The following is a 17,030-nucleotide window of genomic DNA, read 5'->3' as shown; positions in this document are numbered from 1 at the left end:
TCTAGTTGTAATGTACCCAGTTTTGCATTCTCTCAGGGCTGGTAATTATAGGGTTTGAATCTGTTATCTACAGTTTTTACTGGTAAAGAAGTAGAAACTTCCTCCAGGTTACATAACTAGTGAAAAGAGAAGCTTGGCTTTTCTTTATTAGAAGGATAAAAAAATGTAGAAAGACCATTGGTCTTTCTGCATCCATTGGTCTTTCTACATCTTTTTATCCTTCTAATAAAGAAAATATTTTTATATATTATACAATGATTTGATTATAGTTTACTTATAATAATAAGTTGAGCAGCTTGGTGTAAATTTAAGGGAGCACTTTGGGGATACTGGTTTTAGTTTCTTCTTAATATGAGATCAGTAGTGTGGTCAAAGAAGAGATACTCAAGGTACCATGTAAAAGATTGCCATGCCAAGATTGTACATAATTGACCAGCCAGTATTCTGAAATTCCTATATCAGTGAGATGTGATTATTATACTTTTATAGTGATGGGCTATGTCTGCCTATAAAAGATTGAAAAGCTTATAATTATGCAGTCAATCATAAAATTCCTACTTAAAGTATCCCTAATTGCTAGAGAAATTCTGGGTTTAGAATTTCAGTTTACCAATGGGGGAGAAAGGTTCAGACAATTCTAGAGTCTGAGTTCTCCCGCTTTACTATGTAGAATCAATTCAAGTTCTGCTCTGTTATTAACGTGGAATTTAAAAATCTCAGCTTCTAGAAACTGATGCATAAGCTTCCTTTCTTTCCTGTATCATCAGGTTATTTTTAAAAGGTTACCTGAGACCTAGAAAGAGTTTGGATCACAGCTGCTTACTCACTTAGTCGTTATTTGATCTTGTGATAGGAAAGTATGGGAATCTCCCTCGTAGTGCATTTTCTTCTAATTGAATTTCAGATACAGGCCTTTAGGACAGTCCCCATTTCTAGGAAATCTCAGATGAATGTTCTTTCTGATCTCCTCTGGTCAATAATAAATACCGAGCCACTTAGCCAAGAAGAGGCTATAGCTGTCATTCCTGGAGTAAAGGTTCACCGTGAGCCTTTTAAAGCTGTGTCCGCTGTTGTGCCTGCTTCTGCTTGAGACAGTGTTTTAAGAGTCCTGGTGCTCTCCTTAGCGTGGTGTGAATTTAGTCACCTTCTCTTCGAGATGAGTAAATGTAAACAAATAGTTCCTTGTTGGATTTCTTGCCCCTTGTTACAGTTTAAGTATCCTTACTCTCATCTGATGTCTCTCTCATATTCACTAGTTTTGAACTCGTTCCTGATCATTGTTAAGGCCTAAATTCAGCCCTGTCCTGATAAGCTCCTGATAAATCTTTGTAAGAAATGTTATCTTCATTTTAAATAAAAATCTCTGCATCAGATCCTCAAGCATTCTGATCATCTCTGAGTGGTTATAACTCTCTGTTATTTTCCCCAGTCTAGTTTGTCGCTTCCTTGGTTATGTTCAATATTTTTATTACAGTTTCATCCTGTTGAGGTGTTCTATAAACGATATTGTTAACAATTTTAAGCAAATGTAGAATTCCTATGTGTTTTGTCCTGATTGGTTCCCAGGTGCACAGAATTGGATAACTCATGATCCTAGTTCAAGACACACTTTTGTCATTGATGTCTGCATGACTGCCTATGTATTTTTTTATTTATAATATAATGGTTACCTGTGAGCCTACCACCTGAGACTCTGAGAACTCGACTATTACCTAAAATTTAAGCCTAATTATGTAAATCTCTCCTAATTCACTCCCTGGCTACTTTCTTACCACCATACTGATTTTTCTGTTAATTATTTCCTTAATTCTAAAAAATGTTTTCATGTATTTCTGAATAATACATTAAATTTTTCTTGTTTTTGAACTTTCTAAAAAATTGTATCATGCTGTTTATTGTCCTCTGGGACTTACTCTTTCACTTAATATTGTGTTACTAAAATTAATCTATAAAGTGTGTAGCTAAACATCATTATTTTCTTATAATGTGTATAATTGCTAGTGTAGCGGAGCTCCTTCCTCTTAGGTTTAGTAGCCGGGGCCCTGCAGATTAAACTGACAGAGGGCAGATCAACAGGAGGAAAGGTTTATTATATACACATCTGGAGGCCTTCACAGAAAAGAAGTGAAGACCCACAGAAGGGTTAGACCTGAGAACCTATTTGAACAAAGAGGAATACGTTGTGGAGAAGTGATAAGACAAAGGAAGAGGGTTACATATGGGGAACTAATGGAAGATAAGGGCTATTTAGTAAGGTTTCTTTGTGTAGATCCATTTTGGTGCTAACTTTCTGTTTCTGGTGACAATGGTTGTTCTCTTCTTGGTATGGGAAAGGGGAGGGGAGACGGCTTTTAGGCAGAAAGGAGGAAAGTGGAGAGTTTTTCTTGCATCTACTGTTTCTCAGTTGCCTTCAGCTCAAAACAATCCTTATGCCAAGCTGTCATATTCCGCAGTTGCGTGCTTTGATCTTCGCTAGATTGCAGGCTGTGTGAAAATTGATTTAAACTTCTGAAATCTCATTCATTTACATTATCTCTATTCTTTGGTATCATCAGACTTTTTTTTTCCCCCATCAAATCGGTATAAAATGATACCTTGTGTATTTTCATTCTCCTTATTACGATAAAACCACGCATTTCTTCATGTGTTTATTGTCTTAGGAATAAGTATAACAAAGGACAAAACCAGAAAATTATAAACCTTTCCTGAAAGCCTTTAAAGAAGTGGGAAGATGTTTCATGTAAATATATAAGAATACAGTTATCCCCAAATTGATCTATAGATTTATTGCAACTTCACTAAAAGTCCTAACAGTTATTGTGGACCTTGAAAAGATGGCTCTAAATTGAATCGGGAAGAACAATAGCCAAGCTATCTCTGAAGAAAAGTAAGGGAGGACTTGGCAGTGCCAAGCATTAGAACTTATTAGTAAGCGCTGCTAATTAAGACAACATGATTTTAGTATTGAGTGTATAAATTGATAGAATAGAGGGCTCCAAAATAGACCCATACATGTAAAGAACTAGAATCTATATCAATGATGACTTGTGTAATCTTTGACCCATCAGTTCCTCCTTTTGGACTCTTTCCCATGGAACTATGCAAGTAAATAATGTTAAATGCACAAGATGTTTATTGTATAACATTATATATATATTGAATATTAAAAATCTGAAATGAAATGGGCATTAATAGGGAGCTCATTAAGTAAATTATAATATATACTGAGTATTGCATGGCTGCTGAATAAAGTAAGGAGGAGCTAAGTACTGACAGGGAACGAGGCATCATTCCATTAAGTAAAAAATAAGGTGGGTGCGTGGGTGTGTGTAGGAAAAAGCCTGGAAGTAGCTGTATACCAGTAGTGATTATATATGGGGGAAGGGACAGGGATTTTACTTTCTGGTTTAAATGCTTTGGTGTATTTTCCATTTTAGGAACTAGCACGTAATTTTTAGAGAACTAAACAAAACAAACATATTTAAATGATAAATTTCTAATAAAACCGTAAATAATTTTAAATTGTTGGGAAAGTTAGAGTCCCTTTTTTGTATTATTATGATAGAAAATCAGACTATGTGGAATACGGGCCTGGCTCAGTCAAAGGTTGCTTTCCTTTAGGTGTTGCAGAGAGTTAGCCATGAGTGTGTTTTTAACTTTCTGACAGTGACAGTTGTAGTAACAACAGTGACTATTTTTTCATCTCTATAGTCCATAGTTTAAAGATTTGTGATTTTGAAGCTAATATTTTTGAATTTAGAGCTTGTTAAAATAGATGTTCAACTAAATTCTTAGAGAAAAATAGTAGCATTCTTAGAAAAGGGGAAGATTGACAGATTAATAGTAGATCAAATCATGAAAATTAAAATTGATTATTGATTTGGTTAGTTGAAATGATGAGAATACTCATAAAAGACTTATTACCTGTTTAGCAAACACTTGATTTTTTTCTGTCTAGATTCCTGTTCATCCTGTGCCCGATCCCTTAGTTCACGAAGTTCTAAACTTAGCTTTTAAGCACTTTAAACATAAGGAAGGGTAAGTAAAATACTTATGGGGTTATTGCTTTTATCTGCAGTCCAGATTTAGACTGTTAACTTGAACTCTCGTGAATCATTTGTTTTTTGAAGTTCAAAGCAATTATCTTCCTGTGTTTTTTAATCCACACAAGAAAGAGTTTTACAAAGAGTTTGTAAAAATGATTCTTAAAACCATTGATTGAATTCATAAGAATCAGGTTAAATTTGCTGGCAAATTAAAATCTAGAGATAGAAGAAAATTCATGTGGTTTTTATCATCCTACAAATGAATCTTCAGAGAAAATTTATACAACACCCTGATAAGGAATTTTCAGATTTACGAAGAAAGAGCGTTGGTAGAAAAACTTAATGAAATAATGTTTGTTCTTTTGCTATTTTAGGTATTCAGGAACCAACACTGGGAATGTGCATATTATTGCAGATTTATATGCAGAAGTGATAGGCGTTCTTGCCCAATCAAAGTAAGTTTTATAAATCACTGATTTTGATTTGTTTTGCATTTTAGAATTCTCATTACTTACTAATTTAATAGACCCTGACAGATTTAGATCTTTTTTTTTCTTTCCATAGAGTTATTGTAAAGTCTGCTTCACCTTTTATTATTTCACTGCTCTGTTCCTTAGAGGATTTAAAAAATTTTTTAATTTATTTTTATTTTATTTTATTTATTTTGGCTGTATTGGGTCTTTGTTGCTGTGCATGGGATCTCTCTAGTTGCAGCAAGTAGGGGCTACTCTTCGTTGTGGCACGTGGGCTTCTCATTGCGGCAGTGGCTTCTCTTGTGGAGCATGGGCTCTACGCTCATGGGTTCAGTAGTTGTGGCGGGCAGGCTCAGTATTTGTGGCTCATGGGCTCTAGAGCGCAGGCTCAGCAGCTGTGGCACACGGGCTATGCTGCTCTGTGGCATGTGGGATCCTCCCAGACCAGGGCTCGAACCCGTGTCCCCTGCATTGGCAGGCAGATTCTTAACCACTGTACCACCAGGGAAGCCCTTCAGAGGATTTTTAAGTGATACCCATACCTTAGTTCCTCAATTTGTCTTCATTATTTGGGGTTTTCCATAAAACCTGAATTGAGGATGTCAGAAATTGCCAAGAATAGTCAGGTCATTACCTTATTCCCTGTTTTTCACAGTTCTATGAGAAGTGTTTTTAAAAATCTTTCTTTTAGAACTCTTGTTGAAGCTAATTACTTTTAATAGTTTCTAATTGAGTGCTTTTATTTCTGAGATAGCAATGCAGTGTCTTCCTTCTAACCATCTTTTTTGTTTTAATACTGAACAGAGTTTTGAGTACGTAGAAGACATACCAAAAAGGACAGCTAACAATACTTGAGTACTCCATAAAAAGGGTTATTCATTAGGAGTTACATGCATTGAGTTGTATTGAACCATCATTATCGTAAACAGTAAAAAGAGATGTTTGTCTTTAGTGTCTTGTGCTTGCTCTAAAGACTATGGAAGATTTTTAATTTCCTTTGTTGCTACTGGGAAATTTGTAAGGAAAGAAGTGTCAATTTAGATTTTCTTGGGCCCTGAAATCGTAATATAACAACCTTTTTCAATTCTAGGAAAGCGAACACAATTATTGTTAATATTTAGTAGTTTAGATTTTAATATTAAGCAGTGTATTTTATTATTTGGTATTTAATATCTTTTAATTTAGCATTATTTATTTTTTATCCTTTGTAATTTACCAGGGACCCTTGTATACCCATTGCTGTAGAACTTAGAACGTAGTTGGAGTATATGAAATGACTTAGATATAGACAATAATATTTTAATATTGCATTTATATTTAATCAGCAACGAATCCCTGTCTCAGGAATATAGCTACATAAACATGAGCAACAATCTATTTCTTTTTCTCTTTCTTTTTCTTTCTTTCTTTCTTTCTTTCTTTCTTTCTTTCTTTCTTTCTTTCTTTCTTTCTTTCTCTCTCTCTCTCTCTCTCTCTCTCTCTCTTTCTTTTTCTTTCTTTCTTTCTTTCTTTCTTTCTTTCTTTCTTTCTTTCTTTCTTTCTTTCTCTCTCTCTCTCTCTCTCTCTCTCTCTCTCTCTCTTTCTTTCTTTCTTTCTTTCTTTCTTTTTCTTTCCTTTCTTTCCTTTCTTTCTTCTTTCTTTCTTTCTTTCTTTCTTTCCAGGAGTGTAATTGCTCTACACTGTTGTGCCAGTGTCCGCTGTACAACAAAGTGAATCAGCTGTAGCTATACATATATTCCCATATCCCTTCCCTCTATTTCATTTTGTGGCACAGTAGTTCATGACATTTTAAATTTTATTGAAAGTGATTTTCTATCAGAAATATAAGTTAGAGATGCTAAACAATACATGAGCAAGTTGGACCCAGAGGAACCCTACCTCATAGCTAAGTTAAATCTAGGATGGTAAGGATAGTAAATCTAAATGGCCAATGGTAAATTTATGAAATGATGCTCAGCCTCACTGGCCTAGTTGTAAGAGAAATGCCACTCAGAGCAATACTGAGGTGTTTTCCACCCATACATACAACGAGCATGGGACAAAACGTGGACGGATCCCTGTGAGGTTGGGCTGATGGCACCAACATTTGAGAGGAAAGATGGTGAGATGGGGAAGAGGTGGGAGGACAGAGAAAAGGCTGGGGTGTTTTAGAATCTTGTCTGTGCATTTCCTTTGACTACAGTGACTAATAATTATTATGAGAAATTTAATAAAAGAGAAAACCTGAATTCTAATATTATTGCAACGGGAAAATTTTTATCCACTTTATATTTTCTTTCTGTAAAAGATGGAAAATGGTGTTGTATTCTTCATGGAAAATAGTGTTGTATTCTCCAAGACTGAAATGAAAATAGAGAAGTTATACTTCCTATCATGTACCCATGTTTCATTAACACCCATATTTAATTCATATGTACTCAGTGCCCATTGGGAAGTATGCTTCGTTTGTCATTTTAACTTTCAAGAACTGGTTTCTCCAAGTAACATTAGCAATAAAACCTTTAGGTATTTCATAATATAGAGGGGAAAAATGAAGTATTATTGATAAACAAGCTATCAAATATCTTTTTCCAGTGTAAGCAAAGAAAAACTGTAGACTTAACTGTTGTAGTCTTTTGAATCCAGGATGTTGCTCAACATTTCAAAAGCATTTTGATTCTTTAGCTTATTCACATTTTGAGACCAGTGTCCTCCCACTCATCTTCTTCAGTTTTTCTGCAGTGTAAGATGATAATTTTGAGTTAATTAGTAGCCTACAATTGATTGATTTATCTCTTTGAACAAATGTGTAGACTGGAGACTACACGTGAGACTATATCCATATAACTCAAATTTCAGACTTTACCAAAAGGAGCCTTAAAAATTAGAGACACTCTCTGATTTACATATGGATGTTTTGTGGGTGGGTTAATAGATCTTATTTTTATGATGATTATTAACTATTAAATGATAATTATGCTGTACTGATGGTACTGTAAGAACAAGAAATTCTAATTCTATTAAGAAATAAGAATTCCTCCTTAGGCATTTTTGATTTGAAAAAATAAATGAACAGCAAATTTAGAAAAAAAATAATTTTGTTTTCATCCGTTTGTTTTTCTGGGTACTTTTGATGAGGGCAGAGAAAGGAGATTGTGTTTAGGTAAAATACTTTTTGATGTCAGCCTTAAATATCATGTGGGAAACAAGTGTTTTTAATTCATATCAAATTGTGTATCCATGAATATTAAAGGTTTCAGGCTGTGAGGAAGAAGTTTGTGACAGAATTAAAAGAACTGCGACAAAAGGAACAAAGTCCACATGTGGTGCAAAGCGTCATCAGCTTAATAATGGGAATGAAATTTTTCCGAGTGAAAATGTATCCTGTAGAAGATTTTGAAGCATCATTTCAGTTCATGCAGGTGATCTGCCTTCTCAAGTGCAGTAATTAGAATTAACCTAACTGGTTGTTTTTGCTCTTCATGACTTTTTAAAAGAAAAATAACAAATATAAATTAATAACGTTGTTACTCATTCCTTACCCCAAGCATTGAATTGTCACAAGTGTGAATTAATTTTCTCTTTAAATTTGAGCATGATTTGAGCTTAGCTTTCTGGTAAAATTTTGGAGTATTTACAAAACTGTTGTGATATTAACATTTCTGTAATCTTCCTCCTTTGTTAATCTAATATACCTTTTTCCCTCTCAAGGAATGTGCTCAGTATTTCTTAGAAGTAAAAGATAAAGATATAAAACATGCACTTGCTGGTTTATTTGTGGAGATTCTTATCCCTGTAGCTGCTGTAAGTATATTTTTAATTTTATATTGTATTTTAAAAGTACCTTTTTGCTGAAGAAGTTACCACATGTGACATTCTTACTTGCTGGTAATCTCATAGACAGTAAAGTGGAAACTGAATGTAATGGGGGTGTGGGGGAAATGGTTATTAGACAGATACCAGAAGAGCATCGATCAGTCTTTTAATTAAAAGAACAAGCCCAGGCCCTTAAGATGTAGAGACTGTTAGGAACGCAGAGTATTTGTAAGTAATAGTTCTCTCAAGTAGCTCAGTGTAACACACTGCATTTAATGGCATTTGCTCCTTAGAAGATGGCAGCCATTTTAATGCCTTTGAAGAATTTAAAGATACTGTGACATATATCCTAGAGTTTATAGGATTGTCTCAGTTTTAAAAGTAAATTTCTACAATAGCCATGATATTCATCATATTTGTCAAAATATGTATTCTAAATTATTTAGAAAATATGATTGCTGTAAATATGATTTCAGTAACTTCTAGGGAAACAGATTTATAGAAGCTTTTCTAGGTCTGAATTCATTGTGTTATACAAAAGGAATTCTGTAGTTACTAGTAACGTAGCATGGTGAATAGGATTCAGGGATTTAGAATACTTAGACATGCTAGTTTTTTTGTTTCCTGGGTTTTTTTTGTTTTTGTTTCTGTTTTGTGGTGTGTGATATGCTACTCACTTTCCGTATACTACATACTGCTGTGTAAATGATATTCTTTATATACATACAATTTCATTTAAAAACACTTATGGAGATAATATTGATAAACTACACATATTTAAAGTATACAATTAGACATATATATATGCCTGTGAAACCTTCATCACAATCAAGATAATGTACGTACCCATCATACTTCAAAAGTTTCGTCATGTTCCTTTTTAATCCCCCGTCACCCCATCCCACATTATTCTTCTCCCTATTCCTCTGCTTAGTTTTGGGTTTCCTAGAATTTTATACTAATGGAATCTTACAGTAGAGACTCTTTTTATGGCTTCTTTCACTCTGCATAATTATTTTGAGTTCCAGCTATGTTACAGAATATATCAGCAGTTTATTCCTTGTTGACTAGTATTTCATCGTATGGATATACCACAGTTCAGTTACGTGTTTTTGGACATTCGGGTTGTTTCTAGTTTTTTGACTGTTGCAAGTAAAGCTGCTATGAAATTCACATATGAGCCTGATTATGGACATGTGCTTTTATTTTCTTTGGGTTAATATCTAGAAGTGGAATTGCTGGACCAAATGGTAGGTGTATGTTTAACTCTTAAAGAAATTGCCTAGCTGTGTTCCAAAGTGGTTTTACTGTTTTGCATCCCCACCAGGAGTGTGTGAGGGTTTTCTTCCTCCATATCCTCACCAACTCTGGCTTTGGCTGTCTTTTTAGTTTTCACCAATTTAATAGGTGTGTCATGGTATCTCACTGTGCTTTTAATTTGCACTTCCCTCCAAACTAATGATTTTGAGCGTCTTTTCCTGTCCTTATTTGCTGTCTGTGTGTTTTCTTTGGCAAAATGTCTGTTGAAATCTTTTTTCTGATTTTAAACTTGGGATATTTTCTGATTAAGTTTTGAGAGAGATATTTTTATACTTTTTGTATATTCTGAATATGAGATTTTTGTCAGATATAAACTTTGTGAATATTTTCTCCTAGTCCATAATTTGTCTTTTCATTTTCTTAATTATGTCTTTGGAAGAGGAGAAGTTTTAAATTTTGATGAAGTCTGATTTTTCAGTTTGTTCTTTTATAAGTTGTGCTTTTTGGTATCTATGAAGTCTTGCCTAACCCAGGGTAACAGAGGTTTTCTGTATTTCAGTTTTGGGGTTTACTTTTAGGTCAGTGATCTAGTTTGAGTTAATTTTGTATATGGTATGAGGTATGGATTGAAATTTTGTTTTGTTTAATTCTTTTTGTGTTTGCAAATGGCATCCAGTTGTTCCTGTACCATTTCACAGTTTATTGACAAGACAGCTCTAAGTACGTTAGTTCCATTAGTTCCTTTGTCAAAAAATTCAGTTGACTCCATTTGTGTGGGTCTATTTCTGACTCTATTCTGTTCCATTGATCTATGTGTATATTCTTACAACAGTGGTATACTATCTTAATTACTATAGTAGGTTAGAAGGCAGGTAGTATACATCTTCCAACTTTGTTTTTTCAAAGAAGTTTTAACTATTCTAGGTCTACTGCATTTCCATATAAATTTTAGAATCACTTAGTCCATTCAAAAATCTAGTGGGACTTGATTGGGATTTGATTAATCAATATATTGGGAGGACAGACATCTTAATATTGATTCTTAAAATTCATGAACATAGTTTCTCCTTTTACTTAGGTCTTTATTTTCTGTCAACAATGTTTGGAAAAAAAAAAAAAAAAACAATGTTTGGTGTACAGGTCTCAAATATATTTTGTTAAATTTAGCCCTAGGCATTTCATATTTTTATGTTGTTATAAATGGCAGTGTTTTAAAATTTCATTTTCCAGGTGCTCAAAATACTTTTCAATGTGCATATTTTATTTTATTTTGGCCTTAGTGCCCTGGCTAGGACTCTCAGTACACGGATAAATAGAAGTGATGAGAGCAGACTTCCCTGCCTCCATTCACATCTTAGGGCTAAAGCCATCAGTCTTTTACCAATAAGTATGATGTTACCTGTAGATTTTTCATAGGTACCTTTTGTCATATTGAAGAAATTTATTTCCATTCCTAGTTTGTTAAGAGGTTTTTTTCAGGAATGAATGTTGGACTTTGTTAAATGCTTTTTTTCCCCTTTGTCTACTGAAGTAATCATATAGTTTTTCTTTTTTGTTTGTTAATATTGGTGAACTACATTGATTGATTTTTCAAATGTTGGACCAACTGTATATTTCTGGAGCTAAACTCCTTTTGGTCATGATAAGATTTTGGTTTTTTATATTGTTAGATTTTATTTGCTAAGTTTTTTTCTTTTGAGAAATTTTGCATTTATCTGTGTTCATGGGGGCTGCTCAGACTATTTCTTCTTGAGTAAGCTTTCACGTTTTTCTAAGGAGTTTGTCCATTTTGTGTGAATTATCCAATTTATTGGAGTAAAGTTGGTCATAATAGTCCCTTAATTTCTTTAAATACCTATAGGAGCTGTAGTGACCTCTTTCATTCCAGATATTGGTAGTTTGTGACTTTTCTCCTTTTTTTTTTCCTGATCTGTCTGGCTAGAAGTTTGTTGATTTTTATTGATCTTCTCAAAGAACTAGCTTTTGACTTTATTGATGTTCTCTTCTTTTCAGTTTTCTATTTAACTCATTTCTACTTGGATTTTTATTATTTTTCTTCTACTTACTCTTAATTTGCTCTCCCCCCCCCCCCCCCCCAGTTTCTTATGGTGGAAGCTGAGGTCATCAAGACCTTTTCTCTTTTCTAATATAAGTATTTAATGCTATACATTTCCCTCTAAGCAGTTCTACGGTGGCAGCCCACAAATTCTGATATCTTATGTTTTCATTTTCATAATGCTCAATACTTTCTGCTGTCCTTTTTGAAATCCATGGGTTATTTAGAAGCATTTTATTTAATGTCTAAACATTTGGGGATTTTCCAGAGATCTTTAGGTTATTCATTTTTAATTTGTGGTTGCAAAATATACTTGGTATGCTTGAATCCCATTAGATGCATTGACATTTGTTTTTTGGGCCAGAATATCATTTATTTTGATGAATGTTCCATGTGCACTTGAAAAGGCTATGTATACTGCTGTTGGATAGAGTGTTCTTTAAATACCAGTTAGGGCAAATTGGTTGATAGTGTTCTTCAACTCTGTGATAACCTTGTTGATTTCCTCTCTACTTGTTCTGTCAATTATTGAGAGAGGAGTATTAAAATCTGACCAAGTGTAGATTTGTCTATTTCTTTTTGCAGTTTTGTCAGTTTTTGCTTTGTGTGTGTTTAAGCTCTATTATGAGACACATGTATGTTTAGGATTGTTATATCCTCTTTTAATTAACACCATTATCATTGTGAAATATTCTTTGCTTTGAAATCTACTTTGTCTGATATTAATATAGACACTCCCGGTTTCTTCTGATTGTGTAAGGATAGTATATCTTTTTCCATTTTTTACTTTTAATCTGCTTGTGTTTTTATATTTAAAATATTTATGTTATTATTATTATTATTATTTTGTAGGCAGGATGGTTTGTTCTTGCTTTTTTATCCAATCTGACAATCTCTGCCTTTTAATTGGGCACCACATATATTCGATATGATTATTGATAGTTATTTTAAATCTGTCATCTTCGGATTATGTTTTTAATTTTCCTGTCTTTTCTTTGTTCCCCTTTTCTACTATTTTTTGTATTAATTGAATATTTTTGTGATTCTTTTATCTCCTTTGTTGGCTTATTAGCTATATATCTCATTGTTTTGTCATTTTATTGTTTATGGTATACATATTTAACTTATCGTTGTCTACCTCAAGTGATATTCTACCATTCATGTGTAGTGTAAAAACCATACACAATGGTATACTTCCATTTCTTTCCTGAAAATTCTCACACAGCAGTAAGCTGGGGCCATCAAAGGACTTGCCTTATCTATTTTCCATTCCTCAGGGGTTACTTTCTTTTGTTGGCTGATATATAATGTTTTGTGCATCATTTCATCTATTTTGTTCATTTTTTGGTTGTTTCAGATGATACGTCTAGCCCCCTTTACACCACCTTGGCTAGAAATGGAAGTTAGGTACATTCACTTAATTAAGGTTTTATTCTATTTAAAATATTTTAAAATGAAGAAATTTATTTTCATATTGAGAATCAAATTTAACTGTTTTGCCTTTTATTTTTAAATACTCAATTAATTGACGTGTGATCTATATGTTCATATGGATTGGTTTATAGTATTCAGGTCCTGTCTTTAGAACATGTTCAGAAAAGATGGACAGGGAATTATAAGAAAAATTAAGAACTTAAAATATTAATGACATAGCAGTCGTAGTGATTGGCATGATTTTTTTTTTTTACCAGTTTTGAGTATATACTTATACTTAAATATTTGAAGGTTTTTTGAACGAGTACAAACAGAAGTCATGAATTATAAATTTGTAAGTAATTTGAGTCAGATACCCCCTGACCTCACTTCCACCTCAGTTTTAACCGTGAGAATAGGTTCATTTGCCAGAAATAAAACAGATGATCATTTATAAAACCATGTCAGCTTAGTCTGTTACCATTAGTGCATGTACTCCAATTTCTTTTCCTAGAAATGGTTTGAAACACTGTTTATCCATCCCGAATTGTCATTTGTGTTTCCCTCTTGTCTGAAGAATCTGTTTTGCCAGATATTTGAGATTATGTTGTAGTTTTTAAGGTAATTCTTCAAAAGGAGCAGATTGTAGGAAGAAAGACCCTTGACTGTGGTCCGTTATTACTATGTTGCCTAATTCTTTTATGCCATGTTTGCTTTTGTAGTTTGTTTACTAAGGTTGCCCTAACAAAATACCAGAAACTAGGTGGCTTAAACAACAAAAATGTATTGTCTCACAGTTATGGAGGCTAGGTGTCTAAGACCAAAGTGTGGGCAGGTTGATTTTTTTCTGAGTGCTGTGAGGAAGATCTATTCCATGCCTCTTGCCTAGCTTCTGGTAGTTTACTGAAAATCTTGGACCTTCCTTGTCTTATAGAAGTATCACCCTGTTCTCTGCCTTCATCTTCACGTGGTACTGTCCTTGTGTGCATGTCTTTGTCCAAATCCCCCCCCCTTCTTAAATTAATTTTGATTGGAGTATAGTTGCTTTACAATGTTGTGTTAGTTTCTGCTATATAGCAAAGTGAATCAGCTATACGTATACATATATTCCATTTTTTTTGGATTTCCTTCCCATTTAGGTCACCACAGAGCACTGAGTAGAGTTCCCTGAGTTATACAGTAGGTTCTCATTAGTTATTTATTTTATGCATAGTATCGCTAGTGTATATCTGTCAATCCCAATCTCCCTATTCATCCCCGTACCTTTTTTAAAGACACCAGTCGTGTTGGAGTAGTTACCTTCCCCCCGCCCTGCACCCCCAATTCATAATGACCTATTTTCATATAAGGTCACATTATGAAGTATACGGGGTTAGGACTTCAATATGTGAATTTGGGGACAATTTAATCCATAACACCAGCCTCTGCACATAGAGCTCCTTCTGTCTGGAACATTCTTGCCTAACAACCTCCAGCCCCGTTTCCTAGTTGGATGCTACTTATTTATTCATTATATGTGATGAGTGCTTTCTGTGTGTCAGGGCCTCCTCTGTACACAGGGAATACAGAGATCAAGGTAGGAAAGGCTCCTGCTCTTATAGAGCTTACGTCTAGTGCAGAAAACTCAAGCAAGTACGTAAAATTATGTATCAATAGCACGTGGCAGATGTGGAGGTACATACTATGGAGAAATGAAAAGCAGGGTAGGGGCCTAAAAATTGCTAAAGTGCGTAGGGGAGTTGAAATTTTAAGTAGAATGATTAGGAAAGACCACCACCTTGAAAAAGATGGTGACAACTGAACAAAAACTAAAAGAATAAGGGAGTAAGAGATGCTATATTTGGGGGAAGAGCTTCTCAGGCGGAAGGAACCAGTGCAGACATCCTGAAGCAAGAGCATGTTTGATGTGTTCTAGGAACAACAAGGAGGCTAGTGTGGCTGGATCCTGGTGCAGGGGGGCAGAGTAGTGGGAGATAGGACCAGAGATGTTAAATGGGAGGCTGTTGCAGTATTTCAGGTAAAGAAATTCTGAATTCAGCTTCCTTGTGGAGTTTTTCCATCAGGGCCCCTTCTGAGTGCTTCAAGAGCACGGAGAATTTCCTCTTAGAGCTCCTGTTATACCACATATTCATCTGCTTGTTCACCAGGGCAGGGACCTGGTTTATCTTCTTTACTTAACATTTGGTCATTTGGCACATTATGGGACTTCCATCAGATACTCAGTGAATTATTGGCTAATTTCAAACTTTACAGAAACTTCTTGTAATCCTTGTATAGTTTGATCTAACATTTGTAACCATTTTCTTTGTTTTTGTATTATCTTTTAATCTAGGCTGTTAAAAATGAAGTGAATGTTCCCTGCTTGAAAAATTTTGTGGAGATGCTTTATCAGACTACTTTTGAACTGAGTTCCAGAAAGAAGCATTCATTGGTATTGAGAAACATTTCAAACCTTCACATATTTAATTAGGAGTTTTAGTAATTGATTTATGATTTTAGTATGGTTTTTTTTTAATAGAGTTTTAAGAGAATTGTAAAAATTGAATCTATAAAATATCCAAAGTGTAATGTAACACAAGGGCAAATTTTGCCTATTTTCTCCTGGTCTTTTCAAAACTGTCTATTCTTAATTTTACTAGCTCTGTATTTGATACATTATTTGGACTTTATTCTGGGTATTTACCTGTCTGTACAGATAATATATTAGAATATTATGTATTAAAATATAGGCGTTAAACCATAAATTCCTTTATTTTACTTTATAATAAATTGTATTCTGAAGCATGTGATTATTTAGGAGCTATTGTCTATCTAATTACGTCTTTTCTATTCAGAGATTTAAGGCTTTTTTTTTCCATTTGACCATCCGGTTCGGTAACTTTGAGGGATTTTTCTGTAAATTTGTAGGCAGCCTGGAGAAAGTTTGGAGAATTGGATAAATACTTGACCATTTAAGATAGAGGTATAATAATGATAAACGTTGATTGTGCTGGACGTTGAGCCAAGTGCTTTACATTCTTTATCTTAGTTTAAGCCTCACAAACCTATAGTATGTATGTGATTATCAATTCTCCACTTTACATGTTAGGAAAGTGAGGCTTTGCACAGTTTAACATATCCTCCTTGAAGAGGTCACACACCTGGTGAATAGAAAGCTACAACATTAATGCCGGTCTGTCCTCTGATCCCAGGGCCACTGTACTGATTAGAGGTGTAATGGGGTCTAGGAAGAAATAATAGCGTATTTCTCACTTGGGGAGATGTGATAGATCAGGAAATTGTTCTTATAGAAAATTTGCCCTTTGTCATTCTTTGTTAAGATTACTCCCCGAGATTGTATTTTTTTTAATACAAATGGGAAAATTGCTAATATATTTTTTGTTTGTTTATGAGAATGAATGAAATGTAATTTACAAGTCCAGTGCTTTTTCATGAGAAATGTTAATTCTCTTTCTTCTGTTTCCTGTAGGCTCTATATCCATTAATTACCTGCCTTTTATGTGTCAGTCAAAAACAATTTTTTTTAAATAACTGGCATATTTTCCTACAGAACTGTTTGTCACATTTAAAGGTAAGACTTAATCTCATTTCTGGCCTGTAAATACTGACTGTAGTGTATTCACTTATGCATATACATTGAACAGTATATAATAAAACTTTTAATACTATGCTTCATTTGAATAATGCTACTTTACCATATTCCTTTTCTTATACATACTTCATTCCTTCTATAGGGAATCATGTTATAGACATGAATAAATTGTTGATTAAAAATTTAGTTGGTCTTAATGAATGCAAAATTATACATTTTTAATGATTGTTTATATTATCTTGGATCTAGCAATACTTAATTAAATTCCTGTAGAATTTCAGAGTATTCGTTAATCTTATAAAACTCTCCAGATACTTATTTTGTGTTTTCTTTTGAGAAAATTCACTAATGCTGGCTCAAGTCTGAATAATATGATAATAGCCTTGATAATAAAA

The 17,030-nt window shown here is 33.8% G+C and overlaps 1 protein-coding gene across 10 annotated transcripts in view; it reads left to right on the top strand.

Moving 5' to 3' along the window:
- FRYL (FRY like transcription coactivator) overlaps window positions 1-17,030 on the top strand; it is a 242,165-nt gene that overhangs the window by 124,367 nt on the left and 100,768 nt on the right. For all 10 annotated transcript variants that reach the window (XR_009052491.1, XM_057725531.1, XM_057725528.1 and 7 more), the window contains 6 exons: window positions 3,959-4,038; window positions 4,421-4,501; window positions 7,752-7,920; window positions 8,210-8,302; window positions 15,376-15,474; window positions 16,513-16,614. Coding sequence is in view for 9 of the 10 variants with exons in the window: in XM_057725531.1 (XP_057581514.1) it covers window positions 3,959-4,038; window positions 4,421-4,501; window positions 7,752-7,920; window positions 8,210-8,302; window positions 15,376-15,474; window positions 16,513-16,614 (624 nt within the window). In the remaining variant the exon portion in view is untranslated. The remainder of the gene's footprint in view (window positions 1-3,958; window positions 4,039-4,420; window positions 4,502-7,751; window positions 7,921-8,209; window positions 8,303-15,375; window positions 15,475-16,512; window positions 16,615-17,030) is intronic.

The sequence above is a fragment of the Hippopotamus amphibius genome, chromosome 3, assembly GCF_030028045.1.
Source record: "Hippopotamus amphibius kiboko isolate mHipAmp2 chromosome 3, mHipAmp2.hap2, whole genome shotgun sequence".
Lineage (NCBI taxonomy): Eukaryota > Metazoa > Chordata > Mammalia > Artiodactyla > Hippopotamidae > Hippopotamus > Hippopotamus amphibius.
The sequence above is the reverse complement of the archived record's forward strand: the minus strand, read 5'-3'. Positions and strand labels throughout refer to the sequence as shown.